Below are 25221 nucleotides of genomic sequence, written 5' to 3'. Positions count from 1 at the left end.
GCACAACAAAAGATGAACCTGAGAGCTTAAATTCATAATTTAGCTAGACACTAAAAGTCATGGATTGAACAGACACTGGATTTATGACTTATTATCTATAACCCACTAACAAACCCCTGTTAATAGGCCACTTTACCTTGAATGATCCCTTGAAAATGTGTTAACTATTTATGCGAAACAATCTGTTCCGCCTTGTATTTAGTTGTGACACTCTGAGTCCAGGTCTACACTACAAACCTATATATATATAAAAACACCATCGCTCAGGGATGTGAAAAATCCACACCCCTCAATGGACGTATACTACTCACCTAGCCCCCCGTGTAGACAGCATTATGTCAACAGGAGACATGTTCTCCTGACAACAAAACTATGACCTCTTGAGGAGGTGGATTAACTACACTGACGGAAGAAGCTCTCCTGTCAGTGTCCGTAGCGTCTTCACTAAAGTGCTACAGTAGCACTGTATGTGAAGACAAGCCTTGAGTTAGGCCTGTCTACACTGCCACTTACAGCGCTGAAACTTTCTTCACTCAGGGGTGTGAAAAAACAGCCCCCTGAGCAATTCAAGTTTCAGCGCTGTAAAGTGGCAGTCTAGAGTCAGCGATCAGCAACCAAAGGCAACACGCAAGCTGATTTTTAGTGGCACTCTGCTGCCAGCCAGGGTCCCGGCCACCAGCCCCGCTCAGCCTGCTGCCGGCCTGGATGGATGGAACCCAGGGCCAGCAGTGGGCTGAGCGGGGCCGGCGGCCAGGATCCCGTCTGGCACGCGCCAGCGGATGGAACCCCAGACAGCAGCAGGCTGAGCGGCTCAGCCCGTTGCCGGTCTGGGGTTCCATCTGCCGCTCCCGTGCCAGACTGGGGTTCTGTCCGCCGGCCCCCAGAAATGTAAAATGTATTACTGGCATGCGAAACCTTAAATTACAGTAAATAAATGAAGACTTGGCACCCCACTTCTCAAAGGTTGCTGACCCCTGGTGTAGACAGTGCTACAGTGCTGGGAGCCGCACTGCCAGCACTGATGGCTATTCCCTCTTAGAGGTGGTTTTATTACAGTGCTGGGAGAGCTGTCTCCCAGCGCTGGAGCCATGGCTACACAGCCAACGTTAAAGCACTGCCGGGGAAGCGTTTTAATGTCGGCTATGTAGACATACCCTTAGTTTCCCAGACCTGAAGAAGAGCTCTATGTAAGCTGGAAAGCTTGTCTCTCTTACCAACAGAAATTGGTTCAACAAAAGTTATCTCACCCACCTTGTCAAACCAATCTATAACTTGCCTCAAAAGAGTCCAGGATATTTAATATGATGGGCTGTTTTAGAAAAACACCACTATTTTGGGCACAAAAACTTTTCTTTTAAAATCCAGCATGTAAGCTTAAATTTCTCATTATTTTTTTATGAATAAATATTTCTTGTGGACAGTTCAAGGAATCCTTCTCTTCACAACTACTTGCTCTATTCCCAGTTAGTGGATTTGAAAAACACGTACATGTTTAGGATAACAAAACAAAACATACATTTTGCCTTGGCAAAAATGTATTCCAGGGCAACAATTTATCATTATACTCCTTGATTTCTTATTGCATGAAAAGATGCTTAAGACAAAAGCATCAAAAAGCTAATGCTTCCATTTCAAGTAAGTCCACATTTTGATAACATTGCTAAATTTAGAATTTTTAAAATATATGCCAGTAAAATACAAGTTTTGGCATAATGTTTCTGAGGGGAATTATGCATTTCGGTCAGAATTCATGCTGGTTGAACACTGCAAAAAAATAGCATCTATGAACTTTTGCTTGAATTTAGAATGGTTTGACAGTTTGTGCCTCTCTCCAATTTGCTATTTTGAATATCCACTCAAAGAGCTTTTTGTTCTTGTGAATGTTTGACAATTGGTGTTTAGACCTGTTCGGAGGGCTAGCTAGTGGCCTATACTCCCTTTAGTTTGAGACCTTAAGTGAGACTGACAAGATGCATAGACTTTACCCTGGCCCTCTCTGCACAGGGGTGAATTCTCCCCCATTCCCCCCTGCAAATTACCTCTGTTGCACGTGTACAAGACATTGTGTGAACAATTCTTTGTTCATTATTGACTGTTCTTCCCCTTCAGAGTTGACTCATTCCTTTCTTTACTCTCCAGTATAGATACACTGGGTTCCATGCAGTTTATTGTGTCGGCTTTTTCAGAGGGACCTGAAAAAAAAAAGTTCTTCTTTGTGTGGATGTTAATAATTCCACAGACCCTTTTGTAAGATTAGAAGTTTTCCTGGTGTCCTTGGCCCCTTCTTCATTGTGCAAGTTGCTGTACACTGATTAGTTACTATCTTGGCGCTGCCCCAGACATTCAGTTCATTGAGAGAGCTGGTTTTTTTCAGGTGAAAGGTTTTATATTATTGTCACATATTTCATTACTATATTATTTACTTAAGGCCCCAATCCTGCAGTTGGATCTAGAGCACTCTTGGCTTACGTTGGGCTCCATGTGGATGCAGAGGTCCTGATTGCAGGATTGGGTCCAAATGTTATAGACTGATGGAAAATGCAGGGCATCAGTGTGGTCATTATTATTCTTAATTATTTGTATCATTGCAGCGGTTAGGAGTCCCAGTCAGGGACCAGGACCCCATTATGCTAGGTGCTGTGCAAGCACAGAAAAAAAACCAAACAAAAAGGTCCATGTATCTCATGTGGACCAGTTTCTTTTGAAGTGAGCAGAAACCTGATTTATTTTAATGTTGGGGATTGTCCATTGAAGTTTACCTGGAGAGGATTCTCCTCTTATATCACGTACTCACCTTGCAAATTTCAGCAAAAGCTGACTGGCACACAGTCATAACCACAACCCTGATCCTGAAAACTGATCCTAAGGGTGTCTGTGAAGAACCCCTACTTTGGGGCTGCATGCACGTGCAAGGGTCTACCTGCATTAATCAATTTTCAGTATTAGGACCTAAGTTAGTTATACAATTAAGAAAAAATTCAGGGTCTGAGGACTTAAGGCTTGATCTAAGTCCATCTTAACTGTATATGTTCCATGAAATAATGTGGAACAGTTTTATATTAACTATGTAATTAGCCTTGATTACCAATGTAATGTATGTTTTCTGGTCAGCAAAGGCTTGGGGCAGAGACGATGCAGAAACATTTACTTGCTGTGACAAAGACAGTGACTGTCTGGACAGAGTTCTTGCTTATTTGCTGTATAGGAAAACTTTCATTGGAGCTATGTGAATATTCAGGGTAAATTGTATATAAACAAATTTTAAAATTAAGATCTCATTGAGTGTAGTTTCTTATCTTCAGAATCACAAATGTTCACCAGTTAGATAAAAAGACATGTTTTCCTAATTAGATAATCTCCAAACTACAGTTCAGTCTCCTTTTTATGCTGTTACAATATAAATATTGTAAAATAACAGCATCACATTTGAGGTGTCTTATGTAGCACATTTAAAAATATATATTAATATAGACCCAAATTAAAACACAATTCCACTCTCCAGTGTGTGACTCCAATATTTACAAGACCTTCTAATTGATTGTTTACTCCATTTACCGGTTTCTTTTGGTGGAGAAAGGAAGCATTATGTTGGGCTACTAATTTACTTTATTGTTTCAGGCTTATGCAAGGAAAACGAATAAGGGATCACATTTAAGCTGATCCCTCAAACTTCTCTCCCAAAAAAGTCACATCTATAGAGTTTAACTGTTATGTGCCTGCCATAAATATTTAAGAGGTTCTGTTTTATTTTTTTAATTTATTATTTGTTTGCAAAAAATGACCTCAGTGTTGAAAGAACTGTAACAATGAAGAAAAGTGTGTTATCTGTGAATATATTACAAGTTTCTACCATATTTTTCCTTCTTTATAGCTGCAGTCAGTGTGGGCAAGCATGACAGCTGCTCAAACTCGGCAAACTTCCAAGGAGTTGAGTATATGCCTGACCGATGTGTCATGGAAGAGTCCGAGAGTCCAGGTGAGAGCCCGTTAAAGATAGTCCCCGAGTATCAAATGATAAATATGACACAGCTTTTGAGCCAATCAAATAAAGCACATTGTAATGCTGCTTCCTTCTTAGCAGCTGCAATGTCAAATTAATGGTCACCTCCTGGGGTCATAGTGTGGAGCTGTTATCCTTTCCTCTTTCATCAAGCATTCAAGTCCTAGAAAGGATAAAGGCTTTATGACCAAAAAGAAAACTGACACTACTAGTTCATTATAATTAGTTTTGGACTAAACTGCTTAGTTAATATATGTACAGTGTCTGACCCTTTGAAGGTAGAGTAAGATTATGAAAAATTAGAAGGATTGTCCCTACTATAGCTGAATATAAAGCAGCCGTTCGGATGCTATAGATCTGGAGAAAAGCAAATTGACAGTGTTATAACCTGATTCCTTTTTCAAATCAACTCACAGTAGTTATTTCAATTAATGATTTTTAACATTGAAATGATTAATTTCAGTGATGTACATAAGCTGCATTCCCTTCTAGTGGCTATGGGCTTTGTCTTAATGTTGCTTATTTCTCTATCTATGTATGGTATATGTAATAATAATAATTGAATCTGAAGGGAGGGCAGTTAAATGTAAAGTGCATCTAATTGTGGCTGATTAAAAACATCGTGTGTGATTAAATTAAAAAAAGGGTAGCAAGGTGTGGGTCTGGCCCACATACCAATGTGTACGTAACATGTACACAGTATCCCTTAGTGAAAGAGTTAAACATCTTTTTTTCACTTGATATTTTCCTTTCCTGCTTTATCTGGTTTCTGTGTACCCTCTTGCATCTTTGTGTGCTGATCCGTGTATCATATTTTTGATTCATCCTCTCTGCGGCCTGTCAGCTTAGTTAAGAGATTTCCAAATCTTGCAGCCTGCACTGACAGGGGGCAGCTGCCAACAGTCCCCTGATCCTTCCCCAAGGAGCGCTGCTGAGATTTAATTTTCAGTGAAAGGGTGCAGTCTGAAATCCATGTCAGGTCCCCTAAGTCATCTCAGAACCCAGATAGGACCCATGGCTCTGGGATTATATTTCAGTGCACTTCACTCCTTCAAGATTCCTTGGGAGTTGAAGTGCTGTCATGTACCTGATTTGAACTACATTTCTTTTTCGTCTTTTCCACAGAAATGAGCAATGGTATATTTTAGAATAAGTGAAATCAGTGAATTGTAAATCTGCACCTATTTTCAAACCATTTTGGCTTGGTCTCACTACTTCGCAGCAAAATGCAGCATTGGATATAAAAATAATAGGTACCAGGGTTAGGAGACATTTAATTCCATACTTCAGTTATACCAAACCATTGATGGTACCGTACTGTAAGGCTTATGCCCTTCAGGAACTGTCCAAAAACCTTTCTAGAACTGTTACAGATAACAAATGTCCAGCCTCATTTTTTATCTGTTTTGGACAGAAGTTAGAAAGAATTAATTAAAGGTTAATAGTCATAACTGGTTCAGATGAGAATTAGTTTAGGACTCCCTCTGCCTAAAGATGATATTAATTGTAACCTTCCTTTAAGTTGTTTTGGGTGACTGAATGCGCCTGGCCCTGGATGGGCGTGTAGAATAAATAGTTCTGCATACCATATGTGTGTGTGAAATAAAGAAAAGGATGTAAAACTGTCCAGTGGTGAATATTGATTGGGAAAAATGTGTGTTGATAAAGAATCTCAACTTAAAAACTGAGTTTCATTCTGTCCATCTGACATCATTAAACTGCTAATAAACAATGAATTACTCTGGCTTTTCTCTCTGCCCATTCCTGCATTTTAAGACATCTTGCCTTGTAGGTCTGAAAATCTCTGGAGATTTCACTACTGGTCTCACTGCTTTCCACTGAGAATTTGTGGCTTGGTTGTCATGGAGACATCGTATTTCTCCAGGAATTGCTCATATTGATCCGTGGACAGGCGTAAATGGCCAGGCGAATGTGAGGAGTAAAGGGGGCTGGGCAGTACTATAAAATGACCAGAGGTTATGGGTCGGAAATAAGCTCATAGCAAACACTTAGGTAAAGAGAAAGAAACAGTTTCATTTTGTTTCAGGATTTCGTTTTTGCACTTTGTGCCATTGTCTTCTTTCACTATAGACTGAAAGAAACTTGTTAGTCACTTGTCATGTCAGATCTTTGGTGCTTGTCCTGACACAGCTGTCAGCCTTCCAGCTCTGTGCAGTTCAGGGACACACAACAAAGAGCCAGCAACATGAATTATTTATTGCTCCTTGTGTGGATGAAATTCTGTGATAAGAAATTAAGACACTTCTGACAGAGGCGTTTGTTTGAAAAGAAAGATTTTGGTGATAGAATGCTTGAAGCTTACCACTTACTTTTTTGTAGGCAAACATTAAAACAGTAACATAACATTTAGTTGGGTACTATTTTCTTTAGTCTTTGTCACATGTTTTTACTTTGTAGCATATTTTACTATTTGAGAGCATGAAGGATGTCAGCATTTGACTTGCTGAAACCTACAACTTCAGAATTTGTGTCCCATGAATTCAAAGCCTGGGAAGAAAACTTAGAAGCTCCGCCTAAGCTGTTATTAAAAAGTGACCTATATATGTTTGCAGAGTAGTTTGCATTTTGCTCACAGTACTTTGTCATATGCTGCATTTCCTACAGAAACACCAGTAAGGATTATATTGACTTTACCATCTCTTTTGATGAAGTTAGGGTGAAAGTACTACAGTGCATCTTCAAAGAGCTCTATAAGTATTCTTAGAAAGGTACTTTACTATATTTTATTGGAACCAGTATGGGTTACATACACTCCCTCCCACTGCTGCAAATTTGGCCTCAAGCAATCAAAAAAAGGGCATATACCTAGGTGAATAGCAGGAATCCATTAGACAAGCCAAGAAAATAATCTGGGATTTACCTGTAATTTTCAGTGTTCATAATATGGTGTGACTAGTCTCCAACAGGTAATAGAACCCCTCAGCCTGCACTTTCCTCTTGGATAATTCATTAGTAAACATTTTTCACCTGCACCAGACACAGGTAAATATCAGACTAGGGTTTCTTGCCTGGGCAAACTGGATTTTAGTTTCTCTCTTGCATGTACCTACAAGATGCCATTATCTGAGATAGTGGCTTATGGTTGTATCAGCCCTCACACAGAGGAAATGCTGGGCTTCTATCCCAGATGTCTAACACTAGGTTTGTGTCTGCCAGTTCCCTACATGCTGAGGACTACTTCTCTCTAACATGCAAAGCCATGGCTCTTTAAACTTGTCCCTGCTTTGGCCTGTAACACAATAATCAAATAATGTCAACAGTGTGTTTATAGAACTGGATATCTAGGCATATCAAAACACATTACAAATATTAACTGACCCTCGCAATGCCCCAGTGAGGTAGGGGTTACCACCACATCTTCCAGGTTGGGAAACGGCAACACAGAGGTGTTAAGTGACTTGCCCAAGCTAATGTGCCAAGTCTGTAGCAGAGCTGGGAATAGAACCCAGATGTCCTGACTCCTACTCCTGAGCACTAGACCATGCTTCCTCTCATAGGGAGCTTAGGTACCTTTCCTGTCCAGGGAGGAGTATCGTTGCAGGCATACTTCCCCCACCACCCATGCAGAAGTCTCTTGGGAGCATTTTGGGGATCTAGCTCCATGGAGTTGGAGGGGACCAGACAAAGGTTCTTTGAATTTTACCCACTGGAACATGGAGCGAAAGCAGCATAAGTTAATGCAGCCTGAGATTTCTTTGCCTTCCGTGCTGTCCTTTAGCACAGACCCAGGAATGAGAGCCCCTGAAAGCCTGGCTCATGCAGGACCAGTGTTGTCTAGGGATAGATGAGAGCAAGTGAGGCCAGGTGGAAGAACATAGTCAATGCACATTGGCATAAATGTCCCTTGCCTACTTTGGACCTCCCAGCACAAATCTACCTGCCATATTCATCAGGTAAGCAGGTAGAAACCCAGGTGTTTCCAGTGGTGGTGAGGACACATCATGCTCCTCCAATGGAAGAGTGAGTAAGAAACTGGAGGCTGAAACTAGCAGAGCATTTTCTCCCCTGTATGGATGTAATGGAGTATACAAAACCATGCAGGAGATGAAGGGATTAAGGAGGCCCTCTGGGCCCAGGCAGCCCTGCCCCACCACACCCTCAAAGCCTGCACAAGCTGGAGGATGAGCTTAACAAGGGAAGCAGAGTAGCTCAGTGGCAGGCAGATAAGGGAAGTAGCTGATGTGCACTCTGAATTCCTGGGAAGGAAGTCTCACAGGAGCTCCTGCTGCCTGAGGCCTGGTGATACTGACTTGGCCAAGCGTGCAAAAGAGGGACTGGTGACTTCTGAAGGTTAGAAACTTAGTTTGTATATTCAGTTATTTACTTTATCCTGTGGGAAGAGGAGGTACTGGTAGGAAGTGATCCAGAGAGGCAGCTGCATAGCACCTCAATGCACAGGGCTTAGCTGCCTACCACTGGGCCCTGGATTGCAGTGTGGTAGAGGGTGGGACCAGGCTCCCCCACCAGCACCTAAAGAGGTGACAGTGATAGATGTCCGTCCCTCAGCAGGGAATGTAGTTGGGGAAGACCCCGAAGGTCCCTGGGTCCAGACCCCAAGACCTTGTCTCAAGGGACAAGCCCTTGCTAATTTCTGAAGACTTCCACATTATTGGAGTCTTTATGTGTGTCCTGAAGAGGGTGGACTTGAATGTGTGCCTTGGCCAGAGGGCTGTGTTGCTGAAAGGACAGACCACCTTAGGGAAGGGGTGTAGTGAGAAAGGGGAGTGCCCAGGAGGAAGACAACCTGCCATACCCCTGCCTGACCACTAGGCAGCACTGGCAGTGAGTTTTCCCCTTCACAGTGGGTTATTGCTGTTTAAAGGAGAGTGGGACCCTATGTGATGGCCTTCAAAAGTCTGTCAGTACCTCTTTGGTTAAGCCAAGAACATTCATTTGTGCATCTTTAATCCCTCCTGTCACTTTGCGCTGAAAACATTGCTTCTAAATATTTCCCCCCTCATTCTCTGACCAGCCTGACCAGAATAAAATTCTGCTTGTATTTCAGACACTAGTGAAAAAACCCTATAGTTTCACACCTTGCTTAGTTTCATGTACCAGAAAATCCTGAGCACAAATGTGGGGGAGAACAATCTGTGGCCCTCCCTGAAATTTCATCTGTGAGATATAGCACTATACTAAGTGGGAAAATAAATCAAAAAGGAAAGATTCAATTGGCCAAGTCACCTGAGAGCCATGGATATGCAGCACTGAGTGTGACTGTGTTGTTAAGAGACGGGTTATAATCACCCTTTAGAACACCTGATTAACACTCCAGTGTATGCAACTCTAAGGTATGTTATGTAGATAAATGTAATACCACTTACAGCTGTAGATCAATATCCTGTTTCTTGGAACTTGATATTCAAATCAAGGTTTTTCCATTAAATTTCACAACTGTGGAGCACCTTATGAAAAATCAAGGCTATTTTTTCCTTTTTCTGGCTCAGGTACCAATATCACAGCAAAAAAATAGGTAACAGTAAACAAGGACAGATTCAGGAATGGAATGTTAGCAATTGCTGATGATGCATGAAGCAGAAAGAATGTGGAATGTATGGACAACCCATTAATCATAACCACAGATAACACATACTGGTCATGGTCTGTGTTAAATAAAACTTTATAAACATTTTATCATAATAACTGTATGATAGTATTAAAATATCCCATGTGCCATCATTAAGTTTCAAAGTATCAAATTATTATTCTATTTTTTTCACATGAAATTAGGGAGTAAATCAAGAAGGTGCATAGTGTGGTATGAAAAAAAATGTTTTATATCTATACAAATATAAATTGATATCTACTTTTAGGGACTCTAATCTCCTGGATTTTTGGCTGTAATTATTAGGACTGCAAAAGAATTGACTACTTTTATCTCTCTCTCTCTCTATTCTTACCTTATCTCTTCATTGCATCCACTTAAACAGTGGCTTATAAAATACCTAATACAAGCAATATTTTAAATTTAGGCTATAAGTATTATCATACATCAGCTAGGAAAATTCATGCAACTAAAAATTTGATTGATTGACTAATTCCCATTTCTGGTAGACTCTTGATAAATTGTGACAGGACTAAAATGTCATACCTGAATAGTATAAATCACTATTACTGTTATTTCCACTTATCCTACAATGAGTCCAGTTGAGAGAATGCATGCATTCCATCTGCAAGTGAAGTGAAAATGCAATAATCTGTTAGCATTTAACAAGAATTAGCTGTCTCCTTCCAAAATTGGGAAGTTTTGCACATCTAAAGAAAATTTGTGTTGAATTGCTTTGAGAAGATACATATGCACTCTCAAGCCAATTTGACTTCTATGTTGCTTTTTGTGATGTCTGCTCTTTGAGGGGGTAAAATATTTTGTGGTTGTAGATTGCGGTATACTTGAATACTAGCATAATGTTGATGCATAGCTTAATTTCACTACAAAGAGTGTTGAGGGTTTTTATCATTTTATAAAGTGATTTATCACAAACTCTTTTAAACAAGTGAAACCTATTAATCACACCACAGAATGTTCCAAAGTCAAATGAATACATTTGTTTTCCAGATGAGATGAAACAGCATCCTTGGATGTCCAAGGTGTGTTCCTGCAAGGTGTGTTAGATAAGCCTGCTCATTCAATGGAACTAGGAGGTGGTCAAGTACAGCAGAGGAACTGAAAATACAGGACTCTTTCATAGGACAACAGATTTTCTTTACTGTGTTTTGATACAAGAAATATTCAATTTATATTATTTATCACTATACCTTTCAGAATGAATTTTCAAAAATTTCTTTCATATCTGCTTTTCTCGTCTCAGTTATTGGTTCCATGTACGACAGCCCTTCAGTCGAGTCACATTGATTGAATATAATCTAGATTTTTGTTAACATATGCAACATTATATGAGTCCTTGTTCTTGAGATGTTTTTCCACTAACAGAAGGAATGACTCCCAATCTCAAGACAGAGACATGTTGTCATTATTAGTAAAATTCACTTTAGAAGTATTATGGTAAATCTATGTGGTAAATATTACACTTGACATAAACTTGAAGATTTAAATTAATGTTAAATGTTCTCTGTCTTGTTACTAAACTACGTTTATTATTGATAACATTTCAACGTGGGGAAGACCAAATATATTTAAAACAACTTGTGCATCAATGTTTGCCTGAATTTAAAGAAAAAAATGTAAGCATTTAATTAAACTGAAAATTAAAAATTAATGTGTGTGATTGCATTGTAGGTAAGTGATTCTACAGATATCAATATTAGAGGGAAAAAATGTGTGTACATGTCAATATGAAATTTGGAAAAATCTGTCCATAGCATCCCCTGCTGAAATGGTGCACTGTGTAGAGGTGCTGTTCGCATTCCTCAGAATGAGGAATTTCAATATGTATTTGCAGTGCAGATATAGATAAAACACAGACTTCACACTCCTACATGTTTGTCCCTGGATCCTGTCTTGAGTCTTGTCTGGATCTTGTGCAACGTGGACCACATTCTGCTCACTTATTCTGGAGTAACTTCACCGACCTCACTAGACTTTATTCCAAATTTACACAGGTGTAATTGAAAGCAGGATATGACCCATATTGTCACCTGAGATAAACCCAGGGTTAATCTAGCTCTCAGTGTTTATGATAAAAGCAGAAATACAAACAGCAACAATGTAAAACATGATTAATTTATAACTATACCTAGCAAAATATGTAATATGCAATTTCACAGATGGAAGACAGTAATCCAAATGTGAGTGAGGCCCCATTCTTGCCTTCACCACCTTCTAGTCTTAACAGCAGTCTCTTATTTCTATAAGCAGAAGCCCAAGTCTTGATAGTTTGCTTCTATGGGTAGTGATGCTTTCAGAGGCATTGCTTAAGCCATGATCCTTCTAACAACTTTTCCATTTCTTATGTCAAACACATCATCTTGGCAGCTTATGAGTATTGCAGCCATGTTTATGTGTTGTATTAGTGCACCTTTTATCATTGGATCATCCTATTCTTTTTTGTGCTGCATAGTCACATCCCTATCTAAGGATCCAGTTCTGAATTCTCTAACTATTACTGTTCTTGAGTAGACTTAGGTTTTGTCTACACTGGCAAGGGAACGACACAACTTTTGTCATTCAGAGGTGTTAAAAGAAATACCCCCCCCCAGACAAAAGTTTTGTCGAGGAAAAGCGCTGGCATGAATAGCGCTTTGTCGGCAGAAGCGCTCTCCTGCCGCCAGAGCAACCACTGCTCATTGGAGGGAGAAGGTTTTTGTCAGCAGGAGAGCTGTCTCTTCCACTGACAAACAGCGGCTACGCTGCACACCTTGTAGCAGCACAGCCGTATCACCAAAAGCTGTGTAGTGTAGACAAAGCCTTACTCACCTCTCTTTTTCAATGTAAAGGCTGCAAATTGGGCCCAAAACTGTTTCCACCAAAGCGGTAGGTCTCTCTCTCCCAAAAAGCTATGCTGGGTCAAAGGATGTTGCATAGATCAAGGAATTAGCATTGTCCACAATATCCTGTAGTGTTGTGGTAACAATTACATTTGTGGAACATGATGTTTGATTGCTTGCTTTTAATTCTACAAATCACTGCATACCAGCAGACTGCCAATACTGATAACACTTTTAAATGCTTTCTGCAGTGTAGATTGCTGTTTGGCACATACTTCTGCATGCCATTGTTTATTCACTTTGTGATAATTATAACTGCAAGTATCTGCAAGGTAATGCATTAACTTTTTTATTAAGTGCATTTATTGTCTTAGAGAGTATTTCCAAATGGTGTTTGGATGCCTTTTAAACATAGGCGTACCAACAGAGGCTGAAGACCAACTTTTGCTTAGGACAACATATTTGTACCTAGTCAACCACTTTACATCTATATACAGAAATATGCATTAACATCCTACATTTACGAGCAGTATCTGAGCCACAATGGCGAAGAAAAACATCCCTATTCTAATGCAATCTGATGCATTAGATACTTTGCAGTGATACTTATTAGATATTTTTATGTTATAAGGCAGTTACAAGGTGTTTGCAAATGTATTTTTCAGTTATATTAAGTTAAAGGGACGCCATCAAGATGAAAGGTATAGTCTAATACTTTAGTGTCCTTATCAGGGTTGTTATATCAAGTTTTCAAAAATGCCCAGGTGAGCTAGGAGCCTAAGTTCCATTTTCAAAAGTCATAAGTATTTTTCATAAGTAAATCTTCATAAGTCAGTGAGACTTAGGTTGCTAAGTCACTTGGGCATTTTTGAAAATTTTACCCATAATCCATTGCATGATTTTAAAAATATACTTTAAAATAGAATTTACTTTTCACTAGAGATGGGTCCAAACCAAAATTCCATACCTAGGAACCCTTTCGAAACTTGAAATTTCCAGTACAAATGTGGATATAGATCAGAATTTTGCACCTGGCTCCTATCTCTTCTAATGGGCTGCTTCAAATTCTCAGATCCAAACATTGCAATATTTGGATTAGGATGCATATTCACAGTCCAAAATTCAGCAGTTTGATCTCTGATGTGCCGTTGACTTATTTTTAGCCTTAAACAGTGAAACAAACACCAATTGTTTCAATTTCAGGATTATATGTACTTGCACAATGCTGTTGTGTTTGAGTGTTCCAGGGAAACGTTTTAAGAAGAAGTCGTCTGCTGCTTTCAGAGGTGCAGATGCTCCCCTCCAATTATGCTGGTAGAAAGGAGAAGTGTGCACATAACTAGGGTGTTGTGTGCACAGAGAAGGGGAAGAGTAATTGGCCTGTGCAATGTTTTCAAACCTCAGCCCCGTGAAAGCTCTTCTGCAAGCACACAGGGGTGGGGCATATAGAGGTGAAGTGAGTGGAACAGCCACCCTGTGCAGCATGGTGTCTCCTATGGAATAAGCAGCATTACCTCTCCATAGTGTTTTCTCCTCCCTTTGGAGGAGTATGGCAGTTACAGTGCAGACTCGGGAGAGAGAGGCAGTGGGAACACAGAGCTTGAGGTGGTTTTGCTGCCAGGTCTGAGGGATTGGCTAGAGAGCACCACAGTGAGACAGCTCTCTGTGCTACTACTGGTTTGGGATCTGTGAAGACAGAAGACTGGTTCTCAAACAGGACAAAGGTTTTTGCTGAATTTATGGGTCATGCATCTTTCCCCAGTGATAGAAACTCCACGAGCTGATCCTCCCACTTTTCCCTTCCTGGAGGTTTTCCCTGTGAAAGGCAAGAGCCAAGTCAATGACATTTTTAAGAAATCATGACAGCATTTATATTCATAATAGTTTTGCTTTATTTTTTAAACCTTGAATGTGCAGAGTGTAATGTTATTACTACAGCTCCAATATTAGCATGTGAATTTCCAAATACGTCACCTCAATTTAAGGGAAGTAATTTCCATTCTGCTGCAACATGAAGTTTAACAGATGACTGACTCAGGGATCCTCTCTCACTAAGACATGCAATAAGTTTTGCACTTTTGAATGGCACCTGTTGAAAAAGGCCAAGTGTATGCAAATGCAGATGCACTCCCAACTGCCTGCACAATTATCTGGTTTGCACAGACATTTCTATAGTAGGGCAGATGTGACAGCCAAGAGGTATAAACAATACATTTAGTTGAGATGAAGCAATGCAGTTTATTAAATATTACTTCTGATTATAGAAGATCATCAAGTTTACTAATGTTTGTAGGATGGTTTCAGCATGAGGTTGGAAACACAATTGTTGTCCAAATTAGAGAATAAAAACTTTAACTGCACCTCTGTTTTTCATCTGTGTACCTTTAAGAAGCTTATTTGAAGCAGAGATGGTTGTACTCTGAGTTTACATTAAGAATCATGCAGAATTAGGAGTGGATTCTGCTGTCCCTCCTTGGGAAAAACTTGCACTGGAAACAGCATCTCGGTGATAAATACATTTAAAGCATTACTATGTCCATTACTCCCATTCCATGCAAAACAAGTCTGATAGTTTTTTCAAATGCCATAAGGATAGATTTCCCGTTACAGTTACTCAGCAGCAAAAATATAAAGAACATCCTGAACAAAATATAATTAACTCTATTTTCCTTTATCCTTCAAATCTTGCAAAGTAATGTGCAGACTTCTGAACCCTAGGGATGTTGGTAAGTTGCTCTTTGTACTAAATGTCACTGTAGATTTCCCATGTACAGTATCAAGATAGTAAAAAGCATGTAATTTATTTTCATAGCTCTAACATATATAATTTGACAGGCAGATTCTCTACAGATCTCCCCAGTAAATGCAATGCATCTGTTGTTTGTTTTGGTGTATAGTCTTCCTGCCATGTAGATGGCAGCAACACTCAAGCCTTGAAATTCACATCAGCTTTTAGTGAAGCTTCATTCCACAACACATTGTTCAAGAATATTTGTTGACATGACATAAAAGGCAGATCTCAAGATTAATATCAGCATGATTTCATATACCTTTAAGCAGCATATGACGTCACAATAGCTAGATTTAAAAGGCTTTCTACAGTATCTGACAATGTATCATATCTATTAATATGAATATAAATCACATTTTGTTCTCTGTGCATTTTGTTGTATTTAGTTCATGGTCATTAAATCAGCAGTATTTTTCTGCTTTGCTAGATTTCATGCACAAGACTGGTTCTCTGGGGGATCAAAGCAGGTAAAGATTTAGCAGGGCATTTGCTTCTTTTATTTCTCTTTGGGGTGATTATGAAATAGTGGCTGGAGGCAGGAGGCTATTGGTTATGTAAATTGCTGTCCATGATAAAGACAAGGAAGATGGGCAGGGAAAGATGTGGACTCTTGCACTATGGGCTTTGCTAAGCATAGTACTTTGTAGAAGATAGTATAAATTATCCTGCAAAGCCCAGTGTGAGGGTCCACGTCCGATTAACTTGACATAGGATAGAATTGTATGCTGTCGCACGTTTACTTTGGGTGCAAGCACAGAAGATTGGAAAGAGAAGCAGTGAAACTAAGCATGTGACAGCCTCTGTCTCTGCAGCATCAGCTGAAACCTCATTGAGGCTTTGTGGAAGCATTTTCAGGCCATGCTGGACAAAAGGAGGCATTGCACAGGTGATTAGAAGCTGTGACTAGTGACACAGGAGCAGCTGCATGGGCAAACTCAGGAAAGCACATTCACTTCCAGTCCCTTAGAATAGAAAAAAAAAATTTTTAATGATGAAGGAGGGAGGGTGGTTATTTGGCAAACTGACTTCTACTGGAGGTGAATCTGTGCTACTTCCCTCAGTGCTTTGAGTTCAGTAGCAGCTGGAGTAGCAAGAAGGCCAAATACTCTAAGAGATAATAGTTCCCATCGCACAGGCTCACAACAGCTACCAGTAATACTAGTGGCAGAGTCTATACTGGGAATGACTTCAGTTGTCATCTCTTTGGGGCAGGAATGGTCTGTCTTCTGCATTTGTACATCCAGCACAATGGGGTCCTGGTTTATGACTGGGACTGCTAGGTGTTCCCACAACTCAAATAATTATGAAAAAAGGCACCACAAAATGAAGCCATTGACAAAACTAGGGATTAGATTTGGGGTGCTGCCCTCAGAGCCTCCTAATGCACTGGGGCACAATCCTTGCTGGAGCTCTTCCAGGATGGTGCCCCTCTGCACAGTGTATTAAATGTAGCCTGCTCTCTAAAGCAGACAGGTACACGTCTGTTTAGCTGCATGTTCATGGCAAAGCAAAGGGGGCAGAATCCGGCTATCTGCTCTGGAAGGGATTCCCTTGGTGGTGGGGGGAGGGGGGAAGTCACACAGCTGAATGGCATAGTAGACCCTTGCAGGGAACAGCAATAAGGCATAGCTGGCACCCACTGTGCTCAAATTATCCTCAGCTGACTGATTCTTTTGGGTAGCAGTGCCAGCTGCTACAGGTTAGGGCAGGCGTGGGGCTACTGTAACTCGTGCCGGGGCTGGGCATACAATGGGGGAGCTTATCTACCACAGTAAAGGAGGCAGCCATATAAATACCAGACAGATAGAATTTGTAGGCCTAGAATTAGAAAAGCCACCTATTTACTTGAAAAAATAGGATATGGAGACTCTGAAAAAGCAATGAATATTGAATCAATGCCATTTTTACAGTCACTTCTCAGAGTATACCTGCTCTTTAGGAACTCGAGATCTGCCACAGTGAGGATTGAGTTGTTTAAGAAGTTGCTGAATGGTTTTAATGGATTGTGGACTGAGAGAAGACATTAGAGAAGACACCACAAGTGAAGATTCATTCCAGGAACTGTTTCTTATATTTGTTGCTTTAGTTATGTGGGGTGACAGCCCAATGAATCAGTGGATGGTCTTTTGGTCTGACAATTTGGGAGTTGCGCAAGCAATTAACAGGCAGTCAAATGATTACAGTGACAAGTGATTAAATTACAGAGGTTCTTTAGTCATTTTCATAAAGAAATTCCTGGAAAGATTTGGGTTGATCTATTATCTGTCATATTTGGCTAGTAGTCATTCATCAGTTTATCTTGATCTGCTTATGTGTTTGTGCAACTAGATATTTACACAAATTTACATTCAAAAGATATGTCATGTCTGCAGTTTGTGCGGTACCATTCTTGTTACAAGGTGCATTTGTAATATTGTACATGCAACTCTAGCAGTCCCTTTTGTAGCAAAGTTCCTATAGTGCTTCTCTCATCTCTCCAGTCACGTCTTAAACTACCCCTGTATGTGTTTCAGGCTTTTCAATTTGGGGCTTGCTCTGACCAAAGCATGGAAACTGCTCTGCTCTTTTCATAAGCAAATTTTGCTACTTTTGGCTCCTTATTTATTCTCCTTGAGCTCAATGAAACATTCACTGTACATTATTCCATCTTTTTGGCCTGCCCCCAAAACTAAGCATTCATCTCAGATTTGCTCTTTTCCTGGTTCTGCTATACCTCTCTAATTTTTCTTTCCTTATTGATTGTTTTGAACACGTGACAAAAAATATCTGCTTTGTTCAGCATATTCATTCTGAGCTTCTTTTTGTTCTCATCAAAGAGTCAGTGACAACTTCCATTGGTTTCAATGAGACTGGGTCACTTACTATCACAGAGGTTCTTCACTCACCACTGGTCACTCTGGTATTAGCTCTTGAGGTCAACACCCCCTTCCACAGTTTGCACACCAGCACTCACTCTCTCACACAGGTCTACAGCATCTTTCTCATCCCAGAAATCACCATATCCTCTTCGTGACTCAGCCACCCAGCTGGGTCACTCAGTATTCTTCCTTTCTGGGGTAGCAATATCCTATCTTCCTAACAGTCTTAGGCAGTTTTTCCTCATCTTCTCTCTCACTGTCCCATGGTGCCACTCCCTCAGTGGCTCATAGGGGAACCCAGGCCTGTTCTCCCCTCCAGGTTCCAGCCCAGGGACCCTCACTTCAGCAGTCTGAGCTTTCTCTACCCTCACTGCTCTTCCCCGGGTTGCTTCCTACCCCTGGTTCTGCTTCTCTTTCTTGGTCTACCAGATCTCAAAGCCTCCTTCCTTTTCCCAAGGAATGACCACAGCCACACATTCTGCAGTCATCAAACACTCTGCCCTTGCTTGTGGAAATGTCCACCTTTTCCCAGCAGCCTCTAGCTGTAGCCCTTTACCTGGCTTTATAGGCCCTGTCTGTTCCTGCACAACTTCTTGCAATCACTTCCTTCTCTGTTCCCTGACTCCTCCAGGTGCACCCTGTGGAGTTAATTGGCCTCTCTGGCTACCTGAACCCCTTGCAGTGCTGTGTGGAGTGGACACCCCATCACAGTTACAAATACACAGTAATAAGGCAAAAATAAAATAGAAGTAAACTACCTTAGTAACAGTCCCCATTCCAGGAATAAATATATTTAAAATGGCCAAATTACTGAGACATCAATGTACAAGATACAATCTGAGATCTTGTGGTAAATCCATGCAGGGCAATTATAATATGTAGCATGGCACATATCATTTTTAAGACCTAGTATTCTAGGAGGACTGGCTTGTGGCTATCTGCATAGTGAGCAACTGTTTTTGCAAAGTGTTGAGTATCTCCTCTGGGGTACAAAGCACCTTCTACTCATTGAGCTTATGTCTGGTGCAGGTGAGGGTGGGGAGGCAAAGAAGGATCTCAGCAATATTTAGTTTTCCTTGATCCTAAGCCTACTGGGGATCTGTACCTGACCCTGGCACACGTAAGAGCAGCCGTGGAGTTCTAGGTTTGCCTCTGATGCTTTCATGGACTCTGTGCTGGGCAGCTTAGGCGACTCCTCAGCAGCCCCTTTAGAGTTCATTTATGGTCTCCTTGCACAGCTCCAGTGGAGCCAAGTGACCATAGCAGAGGCCCATAGCTAGATCCAGAAGGACTTAGGTCTCACTGCCATTTTAGGTGCCACTGAGATCCTCCAAACTCCTGCTCAGATGCCAGTGAGGCACCTCCACTGTTAAAGTCCCATCGGTGCATATGTTTCTGCTAGTGAGCACGCACCCAGCTCCCTCAGTCTAGGCATCTGGCTGCCTATCTAATGCCTAAGCCCCAGCATGGTTCTCAAACTGGGTGTTCCCCTGCCTATCTCACCATGGGGGCTGGCTTTGGTAGGTATTCTCAGCACATACCTAATGCCACACCAAATGGCTGGCAGTTGCCCCTCCCCTCCCATAACATTGTGGCTAGGGCTCATGTCTAGGATGTGGGTTCTGCTGAAGAGAATGGAGTTGATCTTGAGTTTCCTACCTCTCATGTGAAAGCCCTAACCACTGGGCTACGGGATATTCTGGGGGTGCCTCAGTCTTGCCTGGCAAAGCTCCATGGGGTATAAATAATTAAATATAGAAGGCGCTAGAGCATGACTCTATAGTCCAGTGGCTAGGGCAAGCAACTAGAATGTGGGAAACATACGTTCAAATCCCTTTTGCGCATCAGACAGAAGGAGGGAAGTTAAAAGTGGGTCTCCCACATCCCAAGAGAGTGATTAACCACTGGACTAAAGGCCCTAAGGGGGCTCTTGTGTTTCTTCCAACAAAAAGCTTAGTGCGTAATGCCAGAAGAGAGTTCACAACTGTGAATCCCAAGTGCAGATGGGTGCCTCCCTCTGGCTCAGACTTAAGCCCCTAACTCCTTTTGACTGCTGGGGTTTAGGATCCACCTTTCTCCTTGGCATTCCCTTGACTAGTTTAGGAGGCTCCCTTCTCAGCATGCTGTCTTTTGTGGATCCCATTCTTAGGCACCTATCCCCCTCCATGGCATAGGGAGCCTAAGTGACTAACACAGGGCAGTGGATTTCACTGAGTGGCAAGGCACATAAAAGGTAGGTGCTGCAGCACTGATTCCTGCCACACCTAAGTGCCTTGTGGATCTAGCCCAAGCACCTCACCAACCTGACTCCCCAGATTACAAGATTTTTATTCCATTACACAGTCTTGTTCCTAATCCTCACCAAGCCTTTACTTGGGCTAAACTCTCAGAGGCACTGCTTGGTCAGCAGCAATCAGGGGGTTAATTCCAGCTTGTCCTCGCCCTTTCCTTGCTCAGGTGTTCAGGAGAAGATAATGAGGCAGGGATGGAGACTGTGGGCCAATCAGATACCCCAGCAGGAAGGCAAAAAGTCTATAAGAGTAGCTACATGGGAGCTAGCAGAACAAGGTGGGGGTGGAGTAAGGAGGACTTTGCACTCAGTTGTTCTAGGGCTCAGGTGATAGCCTAGAATAGGATTTTTTTTTCTGGCTTTCTAAAACCTGTTTGATTTGCTAGACTATAGCTGTGAGCAATAAGAGCCATAGGAGAGAACACAAGCAGCCTGAAATTACTAATCCACCTGGCAAAACAGTCTGCCTGGTTACATGCCCATTAAAGTCTATAATGAGCCATGTTTGGCTCTGTTATGCTAAGGAAAATGCAGAGTAGAATGATTTTACACTAGTGTATTTAGAGTAAATGGGAGTTTTAACTTAATATGGACTATAAATAGAAATATAGCACAGGTATTATAGGAAAGCATGCAACTAAGTGAATGAAACCTAATGAAACTAATTAATAAAATGCAAACCAATATGCAAAGGCATATAAAGCAAATTATTTAAAGGATGTTTTTTCTATGGGAAGTTGGCTTTATTACATTAGTCTGAAAAAAGCATCATAAAAAGCAACCTACTCTTTGCTGACATCTGCTCTGTAATCCTAGAATGTACAAGATGAAGCCATGTAAATAACTCTGAGAGTTGCCTCTTGACCATATAATGTGGAAAGTAGCTATTTCTCCATAACTCTATTGTCAAAAAATTCCTCCCACTTATCAGTATGCGACCTCTCATTACAGAGAAGGAAAAAGCAGACTAAAGAACAAACTACACAGACTGCTGCCTTTGAGATGTTATTCTTACTGCAATTACCAGCAATGACTATGATCTCTACATGCTCAACAGTAAATCCAGAGGAATGAGTGGCAACATTTCTCCTAAGTGGTGTATAATAATACCTGACATTTATATAGCGCCTTTCATTTGTAAGAACCCAAAAGTGTTTGACAAAGTGTACTGGGATCACTTCACCCACTACTGAAATGGAACTGTCTTTGTGGCAAGATTCAGTATTCTACACCACTGATGTTACACACCAGTGTTTTTAGGAGAAGTGACAACTGGTGAAATCCAGTTGATGTGTTCTTGTGGATAGTGCCAAGGGATTTTCAGTGGCATCAGATGGTTGGGCATTTGGCTTCACATCATCCACAAGGCAGCACCCACTTCATTTCCCCACCTCCCATCACCATGCTTAGCATGCCAGAACATTATGTCAGTGATGAAAGGAGGGTCACCAGCTCCACTGCTACAGTTTCCTTGGCGTTCTGATGTGAACCCAGACTGGACCTGATTCTTTCTCTTACTGGTAAAAATCAAAGCACAAGGTGATATGCCTGTAGGCTAGAGTTCAGATAAAACATAGTGACAAGATCAAGAATGCTCATGACTTTTTTATGGTTAAGACTAATCTAATTCATGTATCTCTGTGCTTCGCTGGTGTCTTTGGGAAACTTCAAACCACATTTGTGAAATTAAGAATTAGTATATTTTGCTTCATGATCTATTCATTCTTTTTTTCCATCTCTTGACACAGCATATATATCTGTGAGTGTGTTCATGTACACGCAACATTTAGGTATATATAGAAATACACACCCATGTGCAGGGAACATACAGACAGTGTGTGGGTTAAGCACAGTGTTTATACATCACCTACACATTTGTACAGCACCTAATACAATGAGACTTGGATTTTGATTGGGGCCTCCAGGCACCACTGCAATATAAATAAGTGATAAAAATGAGAAGGAGAGAGAGAAAAATAAGGTGAGGGAAACAGCCAGTAACACTGCCAAAGTGGACTTGATGTAATGATTATAAACGTGGATTGGATCCTCTGCCAAGGGGAATGCATTGTAAAGGGTATTTAATTATCATCTTCAGAGTGCTCAACAAATGTTAATAAAGTCTGGGGTTGGAAATAACTGCTCTTGCTTTTTCTAATCTACAGCCTTGGCTCCTCTGGCACAAAAAAAAGATGGGAACAAAACAGGAGACCTGATCTGAAGCCTCCTGACCTTTGGGAAGTTTAGGGCTGGATACAGATCCAAATCTGGCCTCTCCAACTCAGGTCTATTTCTATAACATGCCAGGCTAGAACTCTGAGTCTGAACATCCCTGAATTCTGGGGACATTCATATATATTTTTACAGTGGGATTCAGCCAGGAAACAATTATCCATGCTGATGGATTCGACTGCAGGCTCAGGGCCTGTGTTATGCTTGTTGCTGGATTTGTCTATGGGGCCTGTCTCTCTGTGGCAATCTTTCAAAAATATGAGCTCTTTGGGCAAGGGAATGTCTTTTTTTCTTTGTGTCTTGTGCAGCACCAGACACACAGTAACCACTAAATCAATTTACACAATGATAATGAATGGTAACAGGATAGGTCTGGGACAGCATTTATATGGGGAGACTTTCCATGCTAGGGCAGCTGCAGAAAGTAGTTTTGATTATTCCATAATTGACACCCCAATCTGAAGAGAATAGCTATGATCCACACAGCCTCTTTTAAGAACAGATAAAAGCACCAATGATGTGATGACTATGGGATGAGTCTCAGACCTGGCCATTTTGACACAGACATTTTACAGCTGAGAATATAATCATCTCTCTACTCTGGTTACTTGGAACAAGGAACAGAGGAATCAAGAATGACCTCTCATCAACAGCTACTGGGCCTTTCAAACACAGAATATTATATTTCTTAAAAAGAAACAAAGTGGAAAGTTGCAAGTATTGGATGTTCTTTTCTTGTATGTAAAAACTAGACTTAATATAAATATGTTATGATCGAACACACTGCCTAACCTGATAAAGGTAGCTATTAGTCTTGAGATTAGCTGTCCATACCTTACAGTCTGTAAGGTGAAGTATTTATAGATCTTCTCCTTAGCAGACATAGAGAAATTAAAAGAAAACTAAAGTGAGAGCAATACACTGTAGCTAAGTTGCTTAAATGTACTTAGAGCACGAGAACAATATATAAAGGTGATTCCATGGCTAAGCCATTGCTCTAGGATTCAGGAGATGTGAATTGGTTCCCAGCTCTTCTCCAGACTTATTATTTGACCTTGGGCAAGTCACGAGAATCTCTTTACATCTCAGTTCCCCTTGTAAATTGGGGGCTAATAAAATTTCCCTACCTCACAGGAGTTTTGTGAGGATAAGTTCATTAATGTTTGTGAGTCACTCACATACTATAGTGATGGGAGCTGTATCAGTACTGAGATAAATAGGATATCAGAGTCAGATGCTATCAGCCACTCATTCCTGTAAAAGTAAGGGGAAAATTATATTAAGTGCTTAAATGTAATTTTTCCTCTCTCAAGAAGCTTCTTGGTGCTTTTAAACTATAGACGAGGCATAGAGTGGAGCCTGAAGAAACGGTAATAACTCTGAAGCCACTACGGGATATTCTGAGAGGCATCTTACAAGAGCATAAGCTGAATGCCCAATTTGGACTTGAATGGCACATAAATCCAAGAAACCCATCACAACGGAGCTATGTGTGTGTATTTGTGTGTGCATGTGTGAAATTAAACTTTGTAAAAGATTTAAAAATGCAACCAGAGCTATTTATAGCAATGTATATTTATTATTAATTCACTATGGGCCCAATCCAAAGTCCGTTAAGGTCAAAGGAAATACACTGATTTCAGAGAGGTTTTGATCAGACCCTTTATATACAGCTGCTGCTGCACGTTCCATGCCAACAACACCATTAAGAAAAAACATGAAGGTTGCATGATTACATCCCCAGAAATCAGCCAAAGTCGGCATTGACAGTGGAGGTGCACCCCTCACTCGGCCCTCTGTGCGTGCACATTACAATACACCCTTTTATTATATCATCACACATTCGTTCTCAAATAACAATATAACATCACAAAACTCAACACCTTTACATACACACATGTAGCACTCGGTAAGATATTTTCATTCTTGCATGCTTACGCAATTTCCATTGTCATACTGATTCAATACATCTTTATTGACATAAGCTTTGCCTTAATATGTGGATAGTTAACCTAACTATGTGGGGGGGGGGGTTATTCTGTTAAATGAAAATGTGTATAATTTTGAGGGTAGAAATCAGAGCTTGAAGCGGAACTTTAGGTTGTGCTGGCCCAGCATTTGGTAGGGCCAACCAATTATTAGGCTGTTAAACCCTCAAGCAAAGGTGTCAACAAAAACAAAACAAATCAAAACCTTTAAAAAAAAAACACCTAGGAGAACTTTAAAAGGCATTTTTCCTCATTTTCTAAGAACCTCATCCTAGAAACAGAAATTGATATTTAATACACTTTCTGGTGTAGCTGTATCAGCAACTTCTTCTTGCTCTGTAGTGTTGAGGTCACCTGTAGTAGAAACAGAGACAAGCTCACTGGTGCTATCTCAAGTCACTGTCTGTGGCTGTACTGTAGAAGTGGGGTTTTCAACAGGCATCACTGGTGTAGCACATCCTTGCTGAACTTGTGCTCCAAAGCTGATTTATACGTTTTCTCCATGACATGTTCAGTGCTCCTTCTACCTAATAAGACAGAGGACCAGTCTATGATGTAAAAACACCAGGTTTCACAATTTATCTCAGGTGTCTCATACTATGACTTTTTTCTCAGAGTGAAAACTGTGCAGCCAGGTGCGACTACTTGCAGCCATT

The 25221-nt window shown here is 40.8% G+C and overlaps 1 protein-coding gene and 1 long non-coding RNA gene across 4 annotated transcripts in view; both read left to right on the top strand.

Moving 5' to 3' along the window:
• The window catches only part of WDR72 (WD repeat domain 72), a 246248-nt gene that overhangs the window by 177756 nt on the left and 43271 nt on the right, over positions 1 to 25221 (top strand). For 2 of the 3 annotated variants that reach the window (XM_039493448.1, XM_039493447.1), the window contains exons 19-20: positions 3872 to 3976; positions 10578 to 11342. The exons of the other annotated variant lie outside the window; for it this stretch is intronic. In XM_039493448.1, the coding sequence (XP_039349382.1) occupies positions 3872 to 3976; positions 10578 to 10633 (161 nt within the window). In that variant the 3' untranslated portion in view covers positions 10634 to 11342. Of the gene's footprint in view, positions 1 to 3871; positions 3977 to 10577; positions 11343 to 25221 lie in introns of those variants that run through there. 3 annotated transcript variants of the gene reach the window in all.
• LOC120374150 lies at positions 20629 to 21817 on the top strand. The gene is made up of 2 exons (XR_005585900.1): positions 20629 to 20672; positions 21297 to 21817. It is a non-coding gene; the product is annotated as an uncharacterized LOC120374150 (long non-coding RNA).

This window comes from Mauremys reevesii, linkage group 10 (assembly GCF_016161935.1).
Source record: "Mauremys reevesii isolate NIE-2019 linkage group 10, ASM1616193v1, whole genome shotgun sequence".
In the NCBI taxonomy this organism is placed as follows: domain Eukaryota; kingdom Metazoa; phylum Chordata; order Testudines; family Geoemydidae; genus Mauremys; species Mauremys reevesii.
Note: the sequence above shows the minus strand (reverse complement) of the source record. Positions and strands in the feature narration are given on the sequence as shown.